The sequence below is a fragment of the Emiliania huxleyi genome (genome assembly GCF_000372725.1).
Source record: "Emiliania huxleyi CCMP1516 unplaced genomic scaffold EMIHUscaffold_8, whole genome shotgun sequence".
In the NCBI taxonomy this organism is placed as follows: Eukaryota; Haptophyta; order Isochrysidales; family Noelaerhabdaceae; genus Emiliania; species Emiliania huxleyi.
The window spans coordinates 131,651-151,412 of NW_005196021.1; the positions used below are offsets into that span (position 1 = coordinate 131,651).

Sequence of the window (19,762 nt, forward strand, 5' to 3'; positions counted from 1 at the left end):
AGAAAGACACGCTCCCCATGTAAAAACACACTCTCGACGTCTCTCTAAGTCTCCCCCCCCTCTCTGAGTCTCTCTCTCTCTCTCTCTCTCTCTCTCTCTCTCTCTCTCTCTCTCTCTCTCTCTCTCTCTCTCTCTCTCTCTCTCTCTCTGTATGTATGTATGTATGTATGTGTGTGTGTGTGTGTGTGTGTGTGTGTGTGTGTGTGTGTGTGTGTGTGTGTGTGTGTGTGTGTGTGTGTGTGTGTGTGTGTGTGTCCGTGTCCATGCCGGTAACACGCAAGAGAGTCAATGCGCACTGTATTGTTCAGCTAGCGCGAGGCCCGCCTTGACAGCCAGGCGCGGGAGGGGGGGGGGGGAGAAGAGGAGAGAAGGGTCATGCCCCGGCACGGCGCGACGCGCGGACGGCCGTCATCAGCTGCTGACCCTTGGCGAAGAGCCGCTGCGCCTCGTCCGCGGGGTCGGAGCTCGAGCCGCCTGCCGCGATCGGGTTGTAGTACTTCGCTGGATTGCCCCGCGGGTCGGTGCGGTTGCCGTACTTGATGGACGCGCGGACGGCCCGCTCCGTCTTCTCCTTGCCCGCAAGAAAGGCGTTCAAGTCGTCATAGTTGTCGCCGATCGAGCGGTTGAAGGTGGAGCCGAGCGCGTAGAGGAAGTTGTCGGGGTGGTCGGCGCCGCCGTTGGAGTTGGCGATGATGTGGAAGACGTCCTGGCCGTCGATCGCATCCTCGCCGAGCAGCGAGCGCAGGAGGCGTGCGTACGCCTTACGCGACATGCACTCCGACTCCGCGATCTCCTTGCGCGCCGCCTTCCGCCGCTCCATCGCCTCCTTCTTCGCCTTTGAGCCGGGGCCCTTGGGCGGCTCGCCCTCAACCTCTCGAAGCTTGGCCTCGAGCTTGGAGTTTGCGGCCAGGATCTCCGCCTCGTTGTCGGCGTACAGATTCTCGATCTCCTTGCGCGCAGCAATGGCCTCGGCGGACGCCGAATTCGCGGCCTCCGTGGCAGCGACATTGCCTGACGCCACTGCACCAACTGCGCTTAACGCCCCCGCCATCACCTGCTGCGACATTTGCATCTGCTGTTGCTGCTGCTGCTGCATGAACTGCTGCATCTGCTGCATCTGCTGCTGCTGCATCATCTAGGACGATCAGGGGGAAACGGTCCTGGCGAGCTCTCTTGGCTTTTAAAATTCTTCTCTTCGAGGCGCGCCAGAAGCGGCCAACAGTGTTAGTGCCAGTGCGCGCCAGTCCCGTGCCTAGTGTAAGGAAGAAAACAGACAGCCCAAGGGAGGGATGGGACGGCACGTGTGGTGCGCGCGTAAAGTTCTTTTCTCTTCGCGCGCGGCGCCGAGAAGCGGCCGAGGATCCCCGTGTCGCCCGGGTCGGGCGCAAGACAGTCGTTTGTTCTCTTGTCAACGTTGCGGAACGCGTCCACGCAATGCAGTCGCCAGCACCGGCCCCAGCACCTGGGGACCTTGCTTCACAGTCGCTGCTGTCCCGGCTGACGATGCGCCCGCTCAAGGCTCTCTGCGCAACGCACGGCGTCGATCACGGTCTAGCTGGCAAACGAAAGGACGTGCTCGTTGACCGCCTGCAAAAGATCCGGAAGGTGACGGTTGGCGAGTGTGAGGCGCTCCTCCCGACCGCCGCTGCGAACCGCCCGGCAGGCGGCGCGGGCAAGGGCGCCGGCAGGGCCAAGGCGGATGCAACAATGCGCACTCGGCTCGAGGCTTACTTTGCGTCGGGCGGAGACGAACTAAAGTGCTCCGCATGCCGGCGGCCGCTTAGCAGAGTGCAGGAGCTCCGGCCTCCGCACGGACACGGCGTCTTCCTGAACGTCTCGTGCGGCTTCTTCCCGCAGTGCAAGCGGACGCACAAGCTGCGCGAAATCTACCTCCTCTACAAGCGGCTGCTCTCTCCGAGGATCGTCTTCGAGGCGGTCAGCCTGCGCGGCATCCTCGGCGCGGAGCGCGACGCCTTCTCGGTGAGCGTGGACGCGAGCAATGCGCTCGGCGTCGCGCTGCTCGATGAGCTCGTCCAGCGAGCCGACCTCGCGCCGCTCGCGCAGCGGCCAGACACTGCCGACGAGGCGTCCCTCGTCTCCGGCACCTGCGGCAGGCGGGGGGTCCTCTTTCTGCTTTCGGACTACGCCGCGGTGCACGCGGCGGCCGTGGAGCTGCTGGTTGCGCGCAGGAGCGAGGCGGCGCCTGCGAGTGGCGGCGGCGGTGGCGGCGGCACCGAGGAGCCCTTCAAGCTCGTTGGCCTGCCTGAGAGCGACGGGCAGCTCTCTCTCTTCCTTCACGCGGCGGGCGTGAGCGACAGCGCTGCCTCGGGAGGGGCCGGGACCTCGGGAGGGGCCGGGACTTCGGGAGCCGGGACCTCCGACGAGGCTGCCTCGGCCAGCGAGCTCGCCGCTGGGTGGCGTGGGGAGGACGAGGCGCTCGCTCTCGCAGGCGAGCGGCGGCTGCGCGAGTGCGGCGTCTGGTGGCGACTCCGGTCGTACCAGCGCGAGGGCGTCCGGCGCAGCCTGCAGATGGGCGGCACGCTGCTGCTCTGTGACGAGATGGGGCTCGGCAAGACGCTGACCGCGCTAGCGACGGTGGTCGCACTCGACGCGTGGCCTTGCCTCGCCATCGTGCCAGCCGTCACGCGGCGGGGGTGGGCGTGCGAGGTCGAGCGATGGCTCACCGGCGTGTTGGGGCCATCCGACGTCCACATTGTCTACGACCAGTTCGACGCCTTGGACCCGAGCCGCCCCATCCCCAAGCTCGTCATCATCTCGCCAAAGATGGCGGACCGCACGCACCAGCACCGCAACTTGCTGGCGCGGGCGTGGGGCAGCGCCATCCTCGACGAGGCGGGACGGCGCTGGCAGTGCTGTCGGGGGAGAGAGAGAGGCGAGATGGTCGGGTTCTGATGATAGGCGCACGTCCTGGCGACGGCGGCGGTCCGCCAGGACGCCGAGCAGACCACCTCGCTCATGGCCCTGCTGCAGAGCGTCCCCCGGCGGCTGCTGCTCACCGGCACGCCCGCGACGAGCCGCCTCTTCGACTCTTTCAACCTATTCCAGGTGCTGCGGCCAGGCCTGCTCGCCGCGAATAAGTACGAGTACAAGGCGCGCTTCTTCGACGGCGCCTCGTCGTCGGCGGCGCTCAAGTACCCGAAGCAGCTTCCACTGCTCGTGCACAGATTCCTGATGGTGCGGCGCACGAAGAGGCAGGTGCTGCTCTCCACGCGGCCCGAGCAGGCGGTCGGCGCGGACACTCCCCTCACATCGACACTTCCGCAACAGGTGATGGACGACCTCCCGCACCGGCTCGATGAGCAAGTTGACTTGCCGCTCGCCCTCGGCCACGCAAGGGAGGCGATCCGCGCGTTTGGAGCGGCGCCCCTGCCGCCGGACGACTTGGCGCGCGCCGAGGGCGGCGACGCCGACGACAGCGCCCCCGACAGCCTGGAGGCTGCTGGCGTGAAGGCGAAGGCTCACCGCCTCGGCTTGCTCAAGGCCGTGGCCCTCTCCGAGCCGGAGTCTTGGCTGCACGCGCGGCTCCGCACCCTCGCCACGGCGGCGGCAGACGCGCGGCAGAGGGGCGAGCGGCCGCGCAAGCTCGTCGTCTTTGCGCACCACGAGAGGGTGATGGACCTTCTCGAGAAGACCATCGGCGAGCGACTCGCGGACGCCGCCACGCCGGCCAGCGGGGGTGGCGACGGCGAGTCGGCGCCGTGGCATGGCGTGCGCATCGATGGCAGCCATTCGGGCGTGGCGAAGAACGCGCTCCTGGACGCATTTCGCGACAACGACTCTTGCTTGGCGGCACTGCTCTCGATCAAGGCTTGCGGGACGGGCGTGGACGGGCTGCAGCACACGGCGGACCACGCCGTCTTCGTCGAGCTGCAAGAGACGTATGCCCTCGCCCACCAGGCAGCCGCTCGGCTGCACCGCTCGGGGCAGACGCAACGTGTGCTCCTCACGTGGCTGCTTGCCTGCGGACCGCCGCGCCGCGGCCGGCTACTGGCGGGCGCGGATGCCGGCGACAGCGGTGGCGACGAGGCGTCCGCCTTGCTACGCGAGTGCTCGAGTGCAGACGCACGGATGTGGGCGTCGCTGCAGCGCAACGCGGAGGAGATCGACGAGGCTAGCAGCTCTTTTGCTTGCCGCAGCCGCCGCTGCGCATTCGGCGTTTTGCACCAGAGCTGCTCTGACTGTCACCTGTAGGTATTCAGCGGCGCCGTGCAGCAGTCGGCGAGCGGCAGCTATACACAGACGGCGGCGGCGCGGGACGATCCGTCGGGAAACGGGCTGCCGCCACCGCCGCTCGCGCCGCCGAGCGCCGCCGAGCTGGAGGCGCTTCACTTCGGCGTCTCGCCGCACACGAGGTGCCGCGATACTTCCGAGACACTTCCTGTCGCCGCCCTTTCGTCCCTACCACTTTCTCCACCCGCCAATCGCACCCACACCGCCGTGCTGACGCGTCGTCGACGCGTCCGCAGGTACGTGCACGTCTTCGCCTCGTCGACGAGCGACGTGTCGATGGCGGCCTTCCCTCCGCACGAGCTGGCCCTCGACGGGGACAGCTGCGCGACGACCCGTCGCGAGGTGCTGCGCCGCGCTGCGTCCGCCTTTCTGCGGTCGTGGGAAGCGCAGCCGGCGCACTGTCGGCCCTTTGCGGAGCTGCCGTGCACTCTCGCCTCGCTCCCGCAGCAGTGTGAGGGGCTGCGGCAGGTAATCAACGAGGGCCGCGCACACAGCCGACAGCGCCACGCGCCGCGGTCTGCGCCGAGCGAGCGCGAGCAGGCGAGCCTGCCTGCCAGCGCCGTCTGGATACCGGCGGCGGTGCGCGAGTGCCGGACGGGCACCTTCGAGGTGCGTGTGCACTGGCAGCCGTTTGACCCGTCGTGCGGCAGCCTGCTCTGCGCCAACAGCGCGTGCTTCCGTCCGCTCGGTGGGGCGAGGCTCGCCGAGCGTGGGCGGACGCCACATCCGCTGCCCGACCCGCTGCCTGAGCGCGCCAGGCTGGAGTGGCGCACGGAGCACGAGAGCTCCCTCGGGCTCGTCTGCGGAGGGTCATGCCTCAAGGCGCACCAGCTCGCGCGGGACCCGGCGTCGGTGCGTCGGACCGTGCGGCGACGTAGATGCTCAGATCCCCATATCCTGGCCAACCGTATCGCATCTTCTCAGTACCCAGGTATATTCTCTGCCGCACACTGCCGCACAACTGCCCCTGCCCCTGCCTGCCCGATCCCCTACCTGCCCCGGGTGTGAAATCCACACTGCCCTACCCTGCCCTCACCACACTGCCGAGGTGTGAATAACCGGCCGCTCCCGAGGTCTCGGAGAAACTTCTCCCTGACGTATATGTCGCACTGCGTAGATCCCAGGTCTCTTCTCACTGCAGGTGCGGAGGGCTCACGTCAAGCTGAGCGGCTCGGTCTTCTGCCAGCACTGCGGGGTGGACTTGCTCGCCCTCGTAGCGCAGCTCAAGGGCCTGCCGAGCGAGGAGGCGCGCCGTGCTCTGCTTCTCGCGCGCCTGCCGCACCTCGCGCGCTGGCCGGGCAAGCTCGACCGCGCCGCGACGGAGCCGAGCGAGGGGCGCCTCTGGGAAGCGGACCACCGGAGGGAGGTGCGCGATGGCGGCGGGGAAGCCGCGAGCGAGGGCGCCTTCGACCCGCTCTGCGTCGGCTGCCACCAGCGAAAGACCAACGCGACGACGCGCGGGCGAGGCGACGACGAGGCGGTGCGGCTGCGCGGCTTCTCCTTTCGAGGGGCGGCCGAGGGCAGCGAGGCGGGCAATCGCAAAGGCGCGGCGAGCGGCGCACCTCGCAAGCGCAGGGCGTCTGTCTCGCCGTCGGGCGCGGCGGCTGGACCCGCGGCGGCCTCGGCGACGGCCGGTGAGGCGGGCGCGGTGCGCGGTGAGCCATCGGCAGCTGGGCAGCCATCGGCAGCTGGGCGTCCCAGCGCGGGGAGCGACAGCGAAGCGACCATAGCCGACGACAGCGACGCAACGATAGCCGACGAGAGCGACACGACTGTAGCCGGCTCGACGAGCATCGGGGAGCGCGGTGCGGCGCAGGCTGACTCGGACTCTGAGATGTCACTGTTGGAAGAGGCTTGCTCTCGGGCCGCACCGCCGCCGATGCCGGTGCCAGCGCCAGCAGTTGCGTTGGAGGCGCCGGCCGTCTGCTGGGAGGTGGAGCTCTCTGGACGGTTTCAGGCCTATGGATCCGAGCAGCAGTTTGCCCTCGAGACGGCACATCAGCGTGGCGACGACGTGGCATCCATCAGCGTGCGCGGGACGGTGTACGAGGTACGCTTGCGAGGCGAACAGCGGCAACGAGGCTTGGGCGCCGACGCTTGGCGCAGTCGAAGGGTGCGGCGCAGAGTGAGCTGAATGGGGGGCGGTTTTGCGTTTGGACCCTCTTCACGTCTCTCCTACCCCCAGGCTGCTGATTGCGTCTCGACAGTGTGTGTGTGTGTGTGTGTGTGTGTGTGTGTGTGTGTGTGTGTGTGTGTGTGTGTGTGTGTGTGTGTGTGTGTGTGTGTGTGTGTGTGTGTGTGTGTGTGTGTGTAAAAGAGTGAGGGCAAGAATTTCGTCAGGCTGTTGTCAGGCAGTCTGTGGGGGGGATCTCTCATCAACGGAACGACCGACGAATCGAAAAAAACGAATCGGAACCCGGAAAACGCATAAAGCACTCAAAATTAGTTCTAGGAAACGAGATGGATACATGTAGGCAACTGCTGCTGCGGCCCGGTCCTCGCCGCGCGCAGGTGCACTCAGCTCTCCTTCTTCTCCAAGTCCCTCACCCAGCTGCAGGCCTGCAGGCGGGGGAGAGGGTTGGCGTTCGCGGCTCGGCTCGGGTCCGGGTGTCTGGGCTTGCTGCGCGGCGGGCGGCCGCCCTGGCGCCTTTTGCAGCCCCAGGCGCGAGACGAGCCGGACCACAAAGTTTGGCACGAAGGGCGCGAGCACGACCGCCGCCACGAACCAGACGCGGATGTGCCCCGGCCGGCCTGGCAGCGGCTGCACGTGCCAGTACCCGGTCGAGTCGGACAGCACCTGCCCGCACGAGGGAACGGCGAGGATCGGGCGGCCCGCTGGCGAGAGGGCACCCGGCTAGCAGGGCGGCTGGCTGCACCCAGCTCGGCTGCTCCAGCGTCCACCTCGCGTACCGCTGCTCCTCGTCCACCGCGAAGCGCACGTCGAGCAGCAGCCCGAGCCGGCTGACGGTGAAGCGGTAGCAGCAGGTCCCCGGCACCACCCGCTCGGGTCGGTAGGCCTCCACCTTGCGCACGGTTCCGATGCGCCGCTTGTACCCAGCAAAGTCGCTCACGCAGTCCCACGCCGCATCCGGATCGGCACAGATGTCCTGCACCGCAAACCCCGTCCCGCTGCCGCTCCGCAGGTCCTGTCTCTGCACGCGCTTGCCCGCAGTGAGCCGGCGTAGCTCCGCGGGTCGCAGCTCAGGCAGCTCTGGGGAAGAACCCTGCGGCTGGCAGCGGCGTCGGCCGCTGCGGGCGGCCGGCGAGGGCGGCGGCGGCTCCAGCGAGAGGACGGAGTGCGCCACTCGCGACCATGCGGTCGCTCTGCACGATAGCGAGCTGTCGCTGGCGGCGAAGGCGTAAGCGACAGCGGCGGCGACGGCGTACATGCACAGACTGCCGCACACGCGCTCGCAGCCCGGACTCTCTGCGAGCTCACCGCCAGGCCGAAAGAATTCTTAAGATAAGCCTCTCTCACAGCACACTGGCACGACAAGGGCGCAGACTGGCGCGGACTGGCACACACACAGGCTCACCAACAGGCCGAAAGAAAGAGACTTCCGGGTGCATAGGGTCGCCTCGTCGATGTCTCGCCCTCCCTTGTGTACGCAGCTGGCTGTGTGTCTTGTGAGCCTGTTTGTGTCTGTGTGTCGCTCGTGCCTCGTGCGTGTCGTCATCATCTGTCCCGCGTCCACCCATATTACCGCGTTGGTGTCCAGTCCGAGCCTGGCTGTTCTTCACCTTCCTACCTAACCTAACCTCCCTTACTGGTGTGTTCAGGGGGGGGGGGGTATCATATCTCATAACCATGTCTCCATCAATCTCACTCCGGTCTGGGATCTCATGAGACGTCGGCGGTGGTGGCGCTGGCGGAGCCGGGAGGGTGTGACCGATCCACGAGCGCGCCTCTTATAGGTCTTATTCCCTGGATGTGAGGTTGCCGACCACACTCCGACAAGGGAGAGCCAATGCCCATCAGTCATCGAACCCCACTAGCTGTGTGCGGACCCACGTCACCGCCCCTCGCTCGCGCGCGTGCGCCGCTAGGGCACGGCCTAGTTGCGCCGGGTCGGCGAGGTCCTCTCGTGAGAGGCAGAGCGCTGCGGTGTCCGGCTGCACTGCTGCAGCGCGGCTTGTCGTCCCTGGGATGCGAGCGCTCTGCGAGAAGGAGTAGAGGGGCAACGCGGAAAGAGCCGAGTGCCGCCACATCGCGTGCGGCAGTATGAGCTCGTGGCCGTCCGCGTCTCGCGCCAGGAGGCAGACGGAGTGCTCGCCGACCGCATCCATCAAGGGCGCCGCCGGAGCCAGTGACAGGCCCGCGTTGGCAAAGGCCTGGCGCACGAGCGACGCCTTGTCGGCCTCGGGGTAGCTCCCTTCCGAGAGCCTCGCGTCGCGCAGCACTGCGACACTGAGCTCCTCCTCGCAGACCAGCGCGGCTATGTGCGCCTCCGCCTCGCCGCGGTCCCACTGATTGGGCAGGTAGTTTGCTGCCGCGGCGATGTCGAGCTGAGGGTAGATGGCGGCCCAGTCGCTCGGCCCGCCGTGCGCGCCCCGCTCAATGGCAGGGAGCCTGCCCTGCTCCGGCAGCCCCGGCGCGGCCTTGAACCCGAGCAGGGTCCCTGGGGCGAGCCGAATGAAGATCAGCGGTGCCGGTGCCACCGCCGGTGTGCAGCCCGCAAGCCCTCTCCGCGACGCACGGCCCCTTGCGTTTGCCTGAACGCAAGTGGCTGCATTGTCAAGCACCAGCATCTGCCTCATCTGCTGCTCTAGAGCGCAGGTTTGCTCAAACAGAGCTGTGCGGACGCTTCCGCCAACGAGGCCGTCGCCGCCGCCATAAGTGCGGAGGATGAGCTCGTCTTCATCGCCATCGGATGCGTCAAAATCGAGAGCTGCCTGACTCATTCCGACGCAAATACTGTCGTCGTGGCCGCTGCTTAGAGCGGCGGCTGCTGCTGCTGCGGCTGCGGTCGGTGCCACTGGCGAAGCAAGCGCGACCACTGTCTGCTATGCCGCAGCCGCTTCACAGCTGCTCCTGTGGGAAGAGACCCAGGGAGGAGCAGCGTGAGCGGTCCCGAGCCCCGCGGTTCACAGCGGGTCGGCTGGGGGGGGGGGGGGGGGGCGAACCACCCAGCGCGATTTCTTCTTCCATCCGCCAACAAAGATGAGAACTCCATGCCTACCTCATCATACAACAACAACAAAATGTACATGTGACCCCAGCGAAATAAACAAGAAATCATACGATTTGTAACGACACCAACCCGACAAATGGGAACCGCGCCTGGCGCTGGCGCCGCAGCGGTGCGTGAGCTCGAGGTTGGCGGGCTGACCTTTGACGCGGCGTTCGACTCGGGCAATTGCGCCCGCGTCGAACGCCTCGGGGAGCACGAGTTTGGCATCTGGACGGCGCCCGACTGCGTTGGCACGAGCTGCGAGACAAACAACCGCACGTGGTTCCACTTTTCAGTCAGCCACGCCACGGCCGGACGCGTGCTCACGTTTGTGGTGCACAACATGAACTCGCAAAACAGGCTCTTCAAGCACGGCATGCGGCCCGTATGGCGCGCGCTCCCCTCGCGCCCGCAGTGGGAGAGGGTCCTTCACCCTGTTGTCGCAGCCGGCACCAAGGCGGAGGACAACTTCACCATTCGGTTCCGACACACGATCGAGTCGAGCGAGACCCACTTCTTTGCCCTCTGCTACCCGCAGCCCTACGCCGAGACCTGCAGCCGGCTCGCACACCTCGATGCTCTCTTTGGCCTGCCGCCGGCTTCAGCCGAGATCATGCCTCCGTCGCGACTCGGTGGAGGCGACACGGCTGGCGAGTGCGACGCCTTGCCGCGCACGCCACAGAAGTGCGAGGGATTGGAGAAGGAGACGCGCAAAGGCGGAGGCGTAGGTGTTCTGACAGCAGCGGACGGGTTGGTGGAGGAGGCCAGCGTCCGCTGCGCCTCGCACGGGCTGCCTTGCCGCCGCCCGCCCGGCGTCTACTACATGCGCGAACTACTCGTCCGGTCGCTCGGCGGACGGCGCGTCGACCTGCTCACCCTGAGCGGGTCCGACGGCATGCTCGAGGAGGAGGAGGAGCGACTGGAGGGCCTCTTCCCAGAGGGACGGCCGCGGCCGAGGCTGTTTCGCGACAAGAAGGTTGCCTTCGTCTCGGCGCGTGTCCACCCTGGCGAGGTGCCTGCTTCGCACGTCTTCGACGGGGTGCTCTCCTTCCTGCTGCGCGAGGCGGACCCGCGTGCCCGGAGGCTGCGAGAGGCCTTCGTGTTCAAGCTCGTGCCTTGCCTCAATCCCGACGGCGTGGCGGACGGGCACTACCGCGCCGACACACGTGGTCTCAACCTCAACCGCGTCTACCTGGACAGCTCGCTCGAGGCGCACCCGTCCGTCCACGGCGTGGCGGAGGTGATCAAGCAGCTGCACGGCCGCGGAGAGCTGCATCTCTACGTCGATCTCCACGCGCACGCCAACAAGCGCGGCTGCTTCCTCTTCGGGAACGCGTTGCCGTCCGCACAGCAGGTGGAGAATGTGCTCTACGCAAAGCTCGTGGCGCTCAACAGCCGGTGGGTCGACTTCAACGGGTGCGACTTTTCGGCGCGGAACATGTCCCGCAAGGACCGCCGTGACGGCAAGTCCAAGGAGGGGTCGGGGCGGGTAGGTGTGTTCACCATGACGGGCCTCACTCACGTGTACACCCTCGAGTGCAGCTATAACGAGGGGAGGCTCGTCAACAAGCTCCAGCCAGTGCAGCTCCCTGCGTGCAAGCGGGACGCCGCGGCAATCTCGCCGCCGCCCTCGCCGCCGCGCGGTGCGGCGCTAAAGTATACGCCGGCCCACTGGCGCGACGTGGGCAAAGCCCTCGCGCTCGCAGCGCTCGACCTGCACGACATCAATCCCGCCTCGCGCCTGCCGGCGGTCGGCGGGCTCGAAAAGCAGCGTGGGATCGTCGCGGCGTGGGTGCGGACGCAGGCTCGCAAGGAGGCGGCGCGGGCCGCGGCTCGCGCCGCGAAAGCCGCAGCCAACGGCGAGGGCGAGGACGAGGACGAGGACGAGGAGGACGACGAGGACGACGAGGACGAGGACGGGTCACCCGGGCGGCGGGGCGCAGCCGCCACAGCGATAGCTCGGCCGCCGCGTCGCGGCGTCGGGAGGGGCTCAGCGAGGGGACGTGCCAGAGGCGATGGGAAGCGGGCTGCAGCGCAGCGGCCACCTAGGCGACCGGGCTGAGGCGTGAGGCGTGAGGGTAAGCTAACCCACGGTTGGGGCTTCCAGGGCTGAGCCTGAGTGCTGAGAGAGGCAGCTCCAGCACCAGACGCAGAGCAGTGAGCACAGAGCTGCCACAGAGTCAGAGAGGTGCTCTAGAGCCCGAGACTTGACGAGGGGTGAGGGTTACCCTCTAGAGCGGTAGGTAGAGTATATATGGGAAATCGACACGTTAGAGCGGTGTAGGCGCGTCCACGCGGCGCACGGGCCACGGCGCAGGCGCGCAGCGGCTCTCTCCCGCGACCCCGGCCCCTCTAGCCGCAGCCCCAACTCTTGCCGCTCTTCCGTGTCGGGTTGTGACGAGGGGTGAGGGGACACGGATTGAAGATCCCTCACACCAAGATCGTGCAGGGCGGGGACACATGTCCCTAAATCCCATCTCGTCTCAGAGTTTGACCGTCCGTTTTATTTTATTATTTAAAGCGGCGTACGTCGCACCACGTACGGCGCCGTAGTACGGGTGTCGTTGTACTGTAGAGGACATGCCGCGATCGCGAAAGAAACTCAGAGTATTCCGCGTACACACATACTCTGATCTCGACTCCATGCCCCTCATGGCTCATGCGACCTAAGCCCTCGCGCCCTCTCGAACCCCCGAAGCGATCAACAGACCACACAACAGACGGACTCTAAAGCGCGTCCAGCTCCTCGTCGTCGCTAATGAGGAGATCGTCCTCGCCCCCTTCGTCCACCGTCCCCGCCTCGACTGCGGCCTCCGCCGCCGCCTCTGCCGCGACCTCGGCCGCTGCCTCTGCCGCCGCCTCTGCGACCGCCTCTGCCTCTGCCGCCGCCTCGCTTCCCGCCCCTGCCGTGGCAGTCGCCGCTGCCTCCTCCGCCGCCGCCTCGGCCACCCTCGCCATCGTCGCCGCCTCCGCCTCCGCCTCCGCCTCCGCCTCCGCCGCCTCCAGCGCAGCGTCCGCATCGGGTGCCGTGCCCTCCTCGGCGAAGGGCTGCTCGGCCGCCTCTGCGGCGTCATCGCCGTTGGCTCCGCCCTCTCCGTTGTGAGGAGGCAGCTGCGCTGCACCAAGGCCCTCCTCCGCCTGCAGCCTGCGGTTCCGCTCCACTCGCTCCAGCACGGCATCGAGCCGCTCGTCCACATCATCGAAGCGCCGCTCGTCTGCGCGCCCCGCATCAGAAGGCACCGGAGGAGCAGCGACAGGCTCCTCCTCCGCCGCCGCCTCTACCGCCTCCTCCTCCGCCGCCGCCTCTACCGCCTCCTCCTCCGCCGCCGCCTCTACCGCCGCCTCCTCCGCCGCCGCCTCTACCGCCTCCTCCGCCGCCGCCTCTACCGTCGCCTCCTCCGCCGCCGCCTCCACCGCCTCCTCCGCCGCCTCCACTACCGCCTCCCCCGCCGCCTCCGCCTCCCCCGCCGTCTCCGCCTCCCCCGCCCCCCCCTCCGCCGCTAGCTCCTCCAGCTCCGCGTCCGGCTCGGCATGGCTGTCTTCGCCCGCCGCACCGTGCCGGCTCTCCACAGAGTGCGCCTAGAGACACACACGACGCCGGACGCCTCAGCAAGGCCACTCTCGCGCTGGCACTGACCCGCGCCACGGGAAGCCCGCGCCGCGTCGCTGGCTGTCGACCGCACGCGCCCAAAGACGTCGGCGGCGTCTGCGTCGTCCGCCGCGGCGCCGCCCCCGCGCCGCCGGCGGAGCATCTCCGCCAGCTCCTGGAACTCGGCCTCTTGCCGCCTCGCCTTGGTGCGCGCCGCGGATCCCTCGGGCGGGTCCGGCCCCTCGCCTGCAGAGAAGCTTCCGGGAAGGCTCAGGCAAGAAGGGCTCCCGCAGGCCGCGGGCGGCATCTGCTGGGCGCCAGCTCCGCCGCTCGCGCCGCTCGCCTGCCCCGCGCCAGCGGGGGGCACGCCCCTCGGAGGAGGAGTCGGCGGGGACGCCGCGTCGGCCGACGCCCCTCCCCCCTCCCCGCCTCCCTGCCTCCCGCCAACCAGCGGGCTGCCCCTCGCCCCGGGAGCGCTGCGCCGCCCCGCCACACCCACGCTTCGCGCGCCGGCGGCGGCGGGACCGCCCTTCGCGGCGTCGGCGGCGGGGCCGCGAGACGCGCCGCCGCCGACACCGCCGGCACCGCCCGCGCCGGCACCGCCCGCCACGCCGCCGCCGCCCGCGCCGCCGCGAGGCTCGTCGCCGTCTGTGATCTGAGAGCAGTCGATGCTGAACTCGAAGAGGTCGTAGGAGCCGGCGGGCTCGTGTCCACGCGAGATGCTGATGCCGGAGACGAAGGAGTCGGCGGGGCAGACCCGCTTGCGCACCTGCAGCGAGAGGCGCGCCGGGCCGGTGAAGCGGCAAGGTCGGGGCCGGCCACGAAATGCGGCCAGTTTGCGAGAGCCTCCTCGGGGGTGCCTTGCTGCTCGAGGACCTCGACCGAGGAGTGGCCGTCGCCGCAGAGCAGCCCGAAGTTGTAGTAGTCGTGCCCGCCCCCGAGCCACGAGCGCCATGCCGGCGCATCGGCACGCGAGCGCGTCACGATGAGCCCGCTGACCGACTGCGGCCGCGGGCAGGACTCGTCTGCAACGGTCGACGAGGACCACGCGAGGAGGGAAGGCCCGAGCTCCGACCACTCGGTCGACGCGACGCCGCACCGCAGCTTGAACTCGTAGGCGTCGCGAGTGCCGAGCGGCGCCGAGGCCCGGTGAACGCTCAGTCCCGTGACAAACGGGCGGCCCTTCACCGACGCACACGACAGGTGCTGCTCCGCCAGCGTCTCGGCGGGAAAGGCCAAGCCGAACGGCCCGAGCGTCGCGGCGAGGGAGAGGGCCGACTGTAATGGCGTGGACGCGAACGACATACGACGCGGCCGCTTTTTTTTTTTAGCTAGCAATACCAAACACCTCGAACACTCACACGGCCTGAGTGATGTGTACGCCCACTCAGGATGTGTGGCAGCCCGCTGGCTGTGTGTCTCGTGAGCTTGTTTGTGTCTGTGTGTCGCTCGTGCGTGTCGTCATCATCTGTCTTGCGTCCACCCATACCGCGTTGGTGTCCAGTCCGAGCCTGACTGTTCTTCACCTTCCTACATACATACATCACACGTCATTTGGGGCCTGCTTTCCATGAAATAAAACAAATGCAAGCCGGACATTGGGCATATCGCTCTCGGGCCCACAGACATCCCGCACACCCGCCGCCCCCCCGCGCGCCCCACCCCGGCCTGGAGAAAGCTGAAAGGGGAGTGACAGTTTTTCGGCGAAAATACATCGACACGTGAGGAAGAGGGCGGGTCTCAGCTCTCAGGCATCAATCAGCGCCTTCACGTGCGCTCGGACGCTCCGGTCGAGCCTCTCGACGTTGTAGCCTCCTTCGAGGACGCTGATGATTGGCAGCGCGCCGCGGCCGATCTTTGCGACCTCGGCCGTGATCCAGGCAAAGTCGGCGTCGCTCAGCCGGCAGCTCGAGAGCGGGTCCTCCGCGTGCGCGTCGAAGCCCGCGCTCACAAAGATGGCCTCGGGCTGGAAGGCGCGCACCGCAGGGAGGAGCTCGTCGCGCCACGCGCGCCGAAACTCGGCCGAGCCGGACGAGGAGCGCAGCGGCGCGGAGAGGATGGTGCGGTGGCGCCCCGTCGCCCCGCGCTCCTCGCCCGTGCCCGGGAAGTTTGGCACCTCGTGGGAGGCCCGGCGGGTCATCTCGCGCCATCTCGGGCCATCTCGGGCCATCTCGCGGCCATCTCGCGCCATCTCGCGGCCACCTCGTGGGAGGAGACGTACAGCCTGGTCGGGTCCGGCTCGGCGATGTCGGCGTCGCCGTTCCCGTGGTGGACGTCAAAGTCGAGGATGGCCACGCGCCTGAAGGAGGAGGGCTGACCAGCTTCCGGGAAGGTTCCAGGAGGCGGCAGAGCCGCGGATCGCCGCACACCCGACTCCGTGTACCGCCTGAGGTTGGGGCGGCGAAAGGTGATGAGCATGCCGGCTACTCGCCGCGTCTCCACGTCCTAAGACAGGCGCCCCACGGGATGTGTAGGTGGGGGAGCGGTGTGTGTGTGGTGCGCGCGCGTGCGCCTGCGCGTGCGCGACACCGACGAGGACGTTGTTCACAAAGCAGAAGCCCTGGGGCGAGCCCCGCTCCGCGTGGTGCCCCGGAGGACGGACCATCACGAACGCGCGGCGTGAGGCCGAGCCGTTGCCAGCAGCCTCCGCCCCAAGGAGGTCGTCGACTGCGCGCACCACGAGCCCGGCCGCTCGCAGCACTGCTGCTCTGGAGCCGGGGCTTGCAATGGTGTCGGAGTCGAGCTTCGCCTTGCGGAAGAGGCGGGCCCTCGCGAACGCGTCGTTCAAGCGGTTGAGGTGGGCGCGCGTGTGCACGCGCAGAAGCTGCTTCGCGGTCACGTCCACCTAACCCATGTCCACATGCGCATGTGCATGCGCATGTGCATGTACATGTACATGTTGTGCATGTCATGTTGTATGTGGTGGATGTGTGCGTGTGCGTGTGCGGGCGAACTGCATGCTGTGCATGTCGCCTCAGGCTCAAGCAGCCTCAATGAGGATCCAAACTCCTTGACCCAGCGTGTGCGTACCGCGGTGAGCAGCCGCTTCAGCCGAGCTGGCTGCTCTGGGTGAGTGTAGCCGGCAAGCGACGGCCGGCCAGGCTCGTGCAGCACGCAAACGTCGGAAGTGTAGACTGACACAGGCCGTGACGGGACGCCTCGCCAGAGGCTTGGCAGCAGCGCTTGCACGGGGATGCTGCCCAGAATCGGCAGCAACGCTTGCACGGGGACGAGCAAGGGGACGAGCAAGCGGTTGTGTTTCATTTATCGGTGTGCGACCAAAAGAGAAAACGCAGCCGGCAACGGACCTTCCTTCCCGTGAAATGTATCGCTGGCCGCGCCACCACGAGTTGAGGGTGACTGCGGCGCACTGGGCTCTGGGTGGGGTCTGGTCAGACCCTGCCGGACTTGCCGGCCCCGGTGCAGACCGTTTCACGGCGTCACACCGGCCGTCACCCGCTCTTGGGCACAGTCAGCTGTTACGTGCTCTTTGCCTTTACCCTCGCATAAGCTACGTTGGGGACGAATGCGGGGGTGGAGAAGGCTGAGGCGAGCGAGCAAAATTAATAGAAAAGCATTGAAAATCCGTCTTATCCTTTCGCCTGCGGAAACGACCAGCTTTCCCAAGATGTCCCCAGCCGGAAGCTCCGACGAGGTTGCACCTCTAGTGGGGGTCGGACCTGCGCATCTTCGCTATGCCAGAGAGCTTAGAGGGGGTCCGGTCTCCGGAGGCTGCGCTCCAGCTACTTGCGGACGCGCTCCGCGCGCGTCACAACTCTCCGCCGGGGAAACGCGCCGCGCCGACCAATGGCTGGACAGCCGCGGACGAGCTCGAGCTCATCATGCGACGCTGGCGCGCACTACTGGTCGGCAGCAAGATGGGCGAGATCACTGTCGGAAAACGCAAAGCCGACGCGTGCAAAAAGCACTCCCAACGACTCAACAAGTACCTGCACGAGAACATCCCGTCTCGAGTCGTCGAGGACATCTGGAATGTCACCGCCGCACAGCTCAGTCCCGACCCCGTGCGTGTTGCAGTGATGGATTGCACTGACCCCGACGAGAGCCAGCGCTCCGCGGCGCTGAAGGCGCGGATGGGGCGGCGCAGAGGCGACGACTCCCCGAGGCCCGAGCGTCGACCTCGAGCGCCTGTGCGTAGGCGAGCAACGGGCGTCCATACAGCCATGGGCTTCGCATTCTACTTGGCTGACGTGATGTCGATCCTAACTGCCGACAGTGAGCCAGGCGGCGAGAAGAGGTGCAGATACGTCCTCGATCGCAGCGACCACGTCGCGGCAGATATGGATTGGGTGCGGGCGTGGGCGGGCTTGCCTCCAGCGATGGGGGCTTTCCCGCATGCAAGCGCACGTCATGCCCCAGCTGAGTACCCTGGCGAGCGGCGCCTTTGGCCCGGCCGGAGCCGCCCCTCGGACAGATTCCTGCCCGCTGGCGCCAGACATCGCGAGCAGCGGCTCACGCCGTGCGAGCTGCAACCGCGGCAGTGATGCACTGTGGATGCCGCAAGCCGGAAAGGCGTGTGCGCCCGACGAAAGCAGGACCAGCGTCGCCCATACCATCGGCCTCCGATGGTGGACCACCGCCTCGGGTAGCACGGGAGCCGTTCTCCCTCCGCTGACAGAGAGCCGACGCATACACACCAGTCAGTCAATCCCACCTCAGACTCCGCCCTCCGGCGAGGCTCGCACGGTGCTCGCCGTCTTTCCTCTGCGCGGCGCGTCCTTGCCGCCGTCGCCCCACGAGCGCGCCGTCTGGCACTTCGCCCGCAGGAAGGCGTTGGCCTCGGCCTCGTCGCGGCAGATCTTGGTTGGCTGCGGCGGCTTGAGCGTTGAGCACAGAGAGCACAAAGCGGTTGGCCAGAGCTTGGTGTCGGCACCCAGGAGTTGAGTATGACGGTGATGCCCTGGATGTACTCCTCGAGCAGCTCCTTGTGCTCGCCCGCCCATTTTGAATTCGCGAAATATTTCAGACAACGCGGCGCGCGGTGAGCGCGACTAGGTGAGCTACAGCGAGGTTTGTTTTTAGCCTAGTGGGTCGCAACTGGCTCGGCTTCTACCTCTCTACGTGTGTGGGTGTTGCGAAGCCGAGTGGGTGCAAGAGCACACGCAAGTGGGCTCAGACGCACTGGTGTCCGCGGAGGACGGCAGGAGCTCACGCGGCGGTGACCTCAAGGCGTCGCAAGGGCAGCATCGATCGCTGATTGTGCACGGTGGGATAGTAGAGATGTTTCGACATGCACACCTGCCCTCCATGCTCAGCCAGCACGGGCTTTGGCGCGTAGCCTAGTTTAGTGTACAGCTTGAGGGCGGCAGCGTTCTTCTGGTTCACCATGAGCAGCATCTCGTCCACTCCTAGCCAGCGAGCCTTCCTCTCCGCCTCTGTGAGGAGCCTCTGTGCCACTCCCTGCCGTCGGTATTTGGGAGAGACGGTGAGCGTGCCGCTGAGAATGGCCCGAGGCCGGATGTACGGCCAGCGCTCGCCGCCACCGAGGAGTCCGTCAGGGCCACAGGAAAGGATCTCGAGGCCGCAGTGCCCGACATCCTGAGCAGACTCGTCGTCTATGGTTGCGGCGAGCCAGCTGTGCAGCCGGCCTCCTCCCGGACGCTCTGGCCAGGGCGAGGATTTCACGGTCACGCTGCGGCTGCGGGAGGGCGCAAGGGAGGTTGCAGAGAGCACAGCGAGCATCGACCTAGGAATCGGCCGTGAGCCCGACCAAGCTCGGTTGGAATCGGCCGTGAGCCCGACCAAGCTCGGTTGGAATCGGCCGTGAGCCCGACCAAGCTCGGTTCGGGGTTGCTGTTTGGACTGAACCCGGGAGAATGAAGAATTCGTGCGGATAAAGAATTGCAGCCCGCGGTGCAACGCGAGCCAAGCGAAAGCTCACCAAAACAAACAGAAAGTGGAATGCTCGACGACGAACAAAACCTACAAACCAAGATTCTCTCTCCAAAACCTGGGATGCGATCTCGTTACCTAGATAGCTTAACTCCGGTCGCAACACAGGCACGCGCACACGCACAGAAAGAAGACTGGAACCGGGTCCATGCATGGCGTGCGGAGAGAGAGAGCAGAGAGAGACTACCGAGAGGGAGAGAAAGAGGAGAGGAGGTGGTGGAGGTGGAGAGAGAGAGAGAGAGCGGAGAGAAAGAGGAGAGGAGGAGAGAGAGAGACCTCGCCGCTTCTTGTTGGGGAGAAATCGTTTGAACATGTTGGACCTTCGCAATTCGGATTCGCTCGCGCGAGATGACGGTGTAAAACGCGCCCCCCGGGGCCGCTTTACGGGCGCTCTGTCCGAACGCCAGGAGTGGACTAGAGTGGACAGCAAAGCAGCAGCTGTGTACACACTGGGGTACCACAAGAGTACTGGGTAGTGGGACCATGAGCAACATCCCCGCCGGCGTCGTGGCGCACGGGCGGCGCGTCTCGCTGAGCGTGCTCCCGGAGGACTACTCGGCGTACCAAGTCGCTCGCGCTTGGGTACGCAATAAACCGCGTGGCGACGATCGTCAGCCGTACATCCTTCCGATCTCGAGGCGCGCGGCGCTTTGCACGCACGTCCCGTCACACATCCTATCACTGTACATATGTGCCCGCCAGGCTCAACCTCCCGCCGCTGCCCCCTCGCACCGGCGACGGCGAGGATGCGCTTACAAAGCCGTCCAGCCTTGGGCTCGCGTGCAAGCTTCCGCCCCGCTCGGCGGCGCAGTCGGCGGGGGTTTTGCCCACCGACTCG

At 67.0% G+C, this 19,762-nt stretch overlaps 6 protein-coding genes across 6 annotated transcripts; 3 read left to right on the plus strand and 3 right to left on the minus strand.

Annotated features, from left to right (window-relative positions):
* Positions 1 to 1,434: 1,434 nt before the first annotated feature.
* EMIHUDRAFT_96921 (hypothetical protein) lies at positions 1,435 to 6,385 on the plus strand (the record flags this gene model as incomplete). Its single annotated transcript, XM_005759424.1, has 6 exons — positions 1,435 to 2,766; positions 2,920 to 3,216; positions 3,289 to 3,957; positions 4,213 to 4,373; positions 4,488 to 5,103; positions 5,393 to 6,385. 6 exons carry the CDS (start codon positions 1,435 to 1,437, stop codon positions 6,383 to 6,385), a joined length of 4,068 nt encoding a protein of 1,355 aa, XP_005759481.1.
* Positions 6,386 to 6,768: 383 nt separating this feature from the next.
* EMIHUDRAFT_198311 (hypothetical protein) lies at positions 6,769 to 9,153 on the minus strand (the record flags this gene model as incomplete). The annotated part of the gene is made up of 4 exons (XM_005759425.1): positions 6,769 to 6,810; positions 6,932 to 7,048; positions 7,128 to 7,397; positions 8,260 to 9,153. 4 exons carry the CDS (start codon positions 9,151 to 9,153, stop codon positions 6,769 to 6,771), a joined length of 1,323 nt encoding a protein of 440 aa, XP_005759482.1.
* A 366-nt stretch (positions 9,154 to 9,519) lies between these two features.
* Positions 9,520 to 11,491, plus strand: EMIHUDRAFT_198312 (hypothetical protein; the record flags this gene model as incomplete). The annotated part of the gene is made up of 2 exons (XM_005759426.1): positions 9,520 to 11,214; positions 11,381 to 11,491. 2 exons carry the CDS (start codon positions 9,520 to 9,522, stop codon positions 11,489 to 11,491), a joined length of 1,806 nt encoding a protein of 601 aa, XP_005759483.1.
* Positions 11,492 to 14,693: 3,202 nt separating this feature from the next.
* EMIHUDRAFT_448459 (hypothetical protein) lies at positions 14,694 to 16,275 on the minus strand (the record flags this gene model as incomplete). Its single annotated transcript, XM_005759427.1, has 5 exons — positions 14,694 to 15,127; positions 15,214 to 15,310; positions 15,395 to 15,456; positions 15,539 to 15,835; positions 16,042 to 16,275. 5 exons carry the CDS (start codon positions 16,273 to 16,275, stop codon positions 14,759 to 14,761), a joined length of 1,059 nt encoding a protein of 352 aa, XP_005759484.1. The 3' UTR covers positions 14,694 to 14,758.
* A 297-nt stretch (positions 16,276 to 16,572) lies between these two features.
* EMIHUDRAFT_350756 (hypothetical protein) lies at positions 16,573 to 17,944 on the plus strand. Its single transcript, XM_005759428.1, has 2 exons — positions 16,573 to 17,162; positions 17,346 to 17,944. Exons 1-2 carry the CDS (start codon positions 16,707 to 16,709, stop codon positions 17,514 to 17,516), a joined length of 627 nt encoding a protein of 208 aa, XP_005759485.1. The 5' UTR covers positions 16,573 to 16,706; the 3' UTR covers positions 17,517 to 17,944.
* A 30-nt stretch (positions 17,945 to 17,974) lies between these two features.
* Positions 17,975 to 18,834, minus strand: EMIHUDRAFT_432959 (hypothetical protein). The gene has a single exon (XM_005759429.1). It carries the CDS (start codon positions 18,712 to 18,714, stop codon positions 18,181 to 18,183), a length of 534 nt encoding a protein of 177 aa, XP_005759486.1. The 5' UTR covers positions 18,715 to 18,834; the 3' UTR covers positions 17,975 to 18,180.
* Between the last annotated feature and the right edge of the window lie 928 nt (positions 18,835 to 19,762).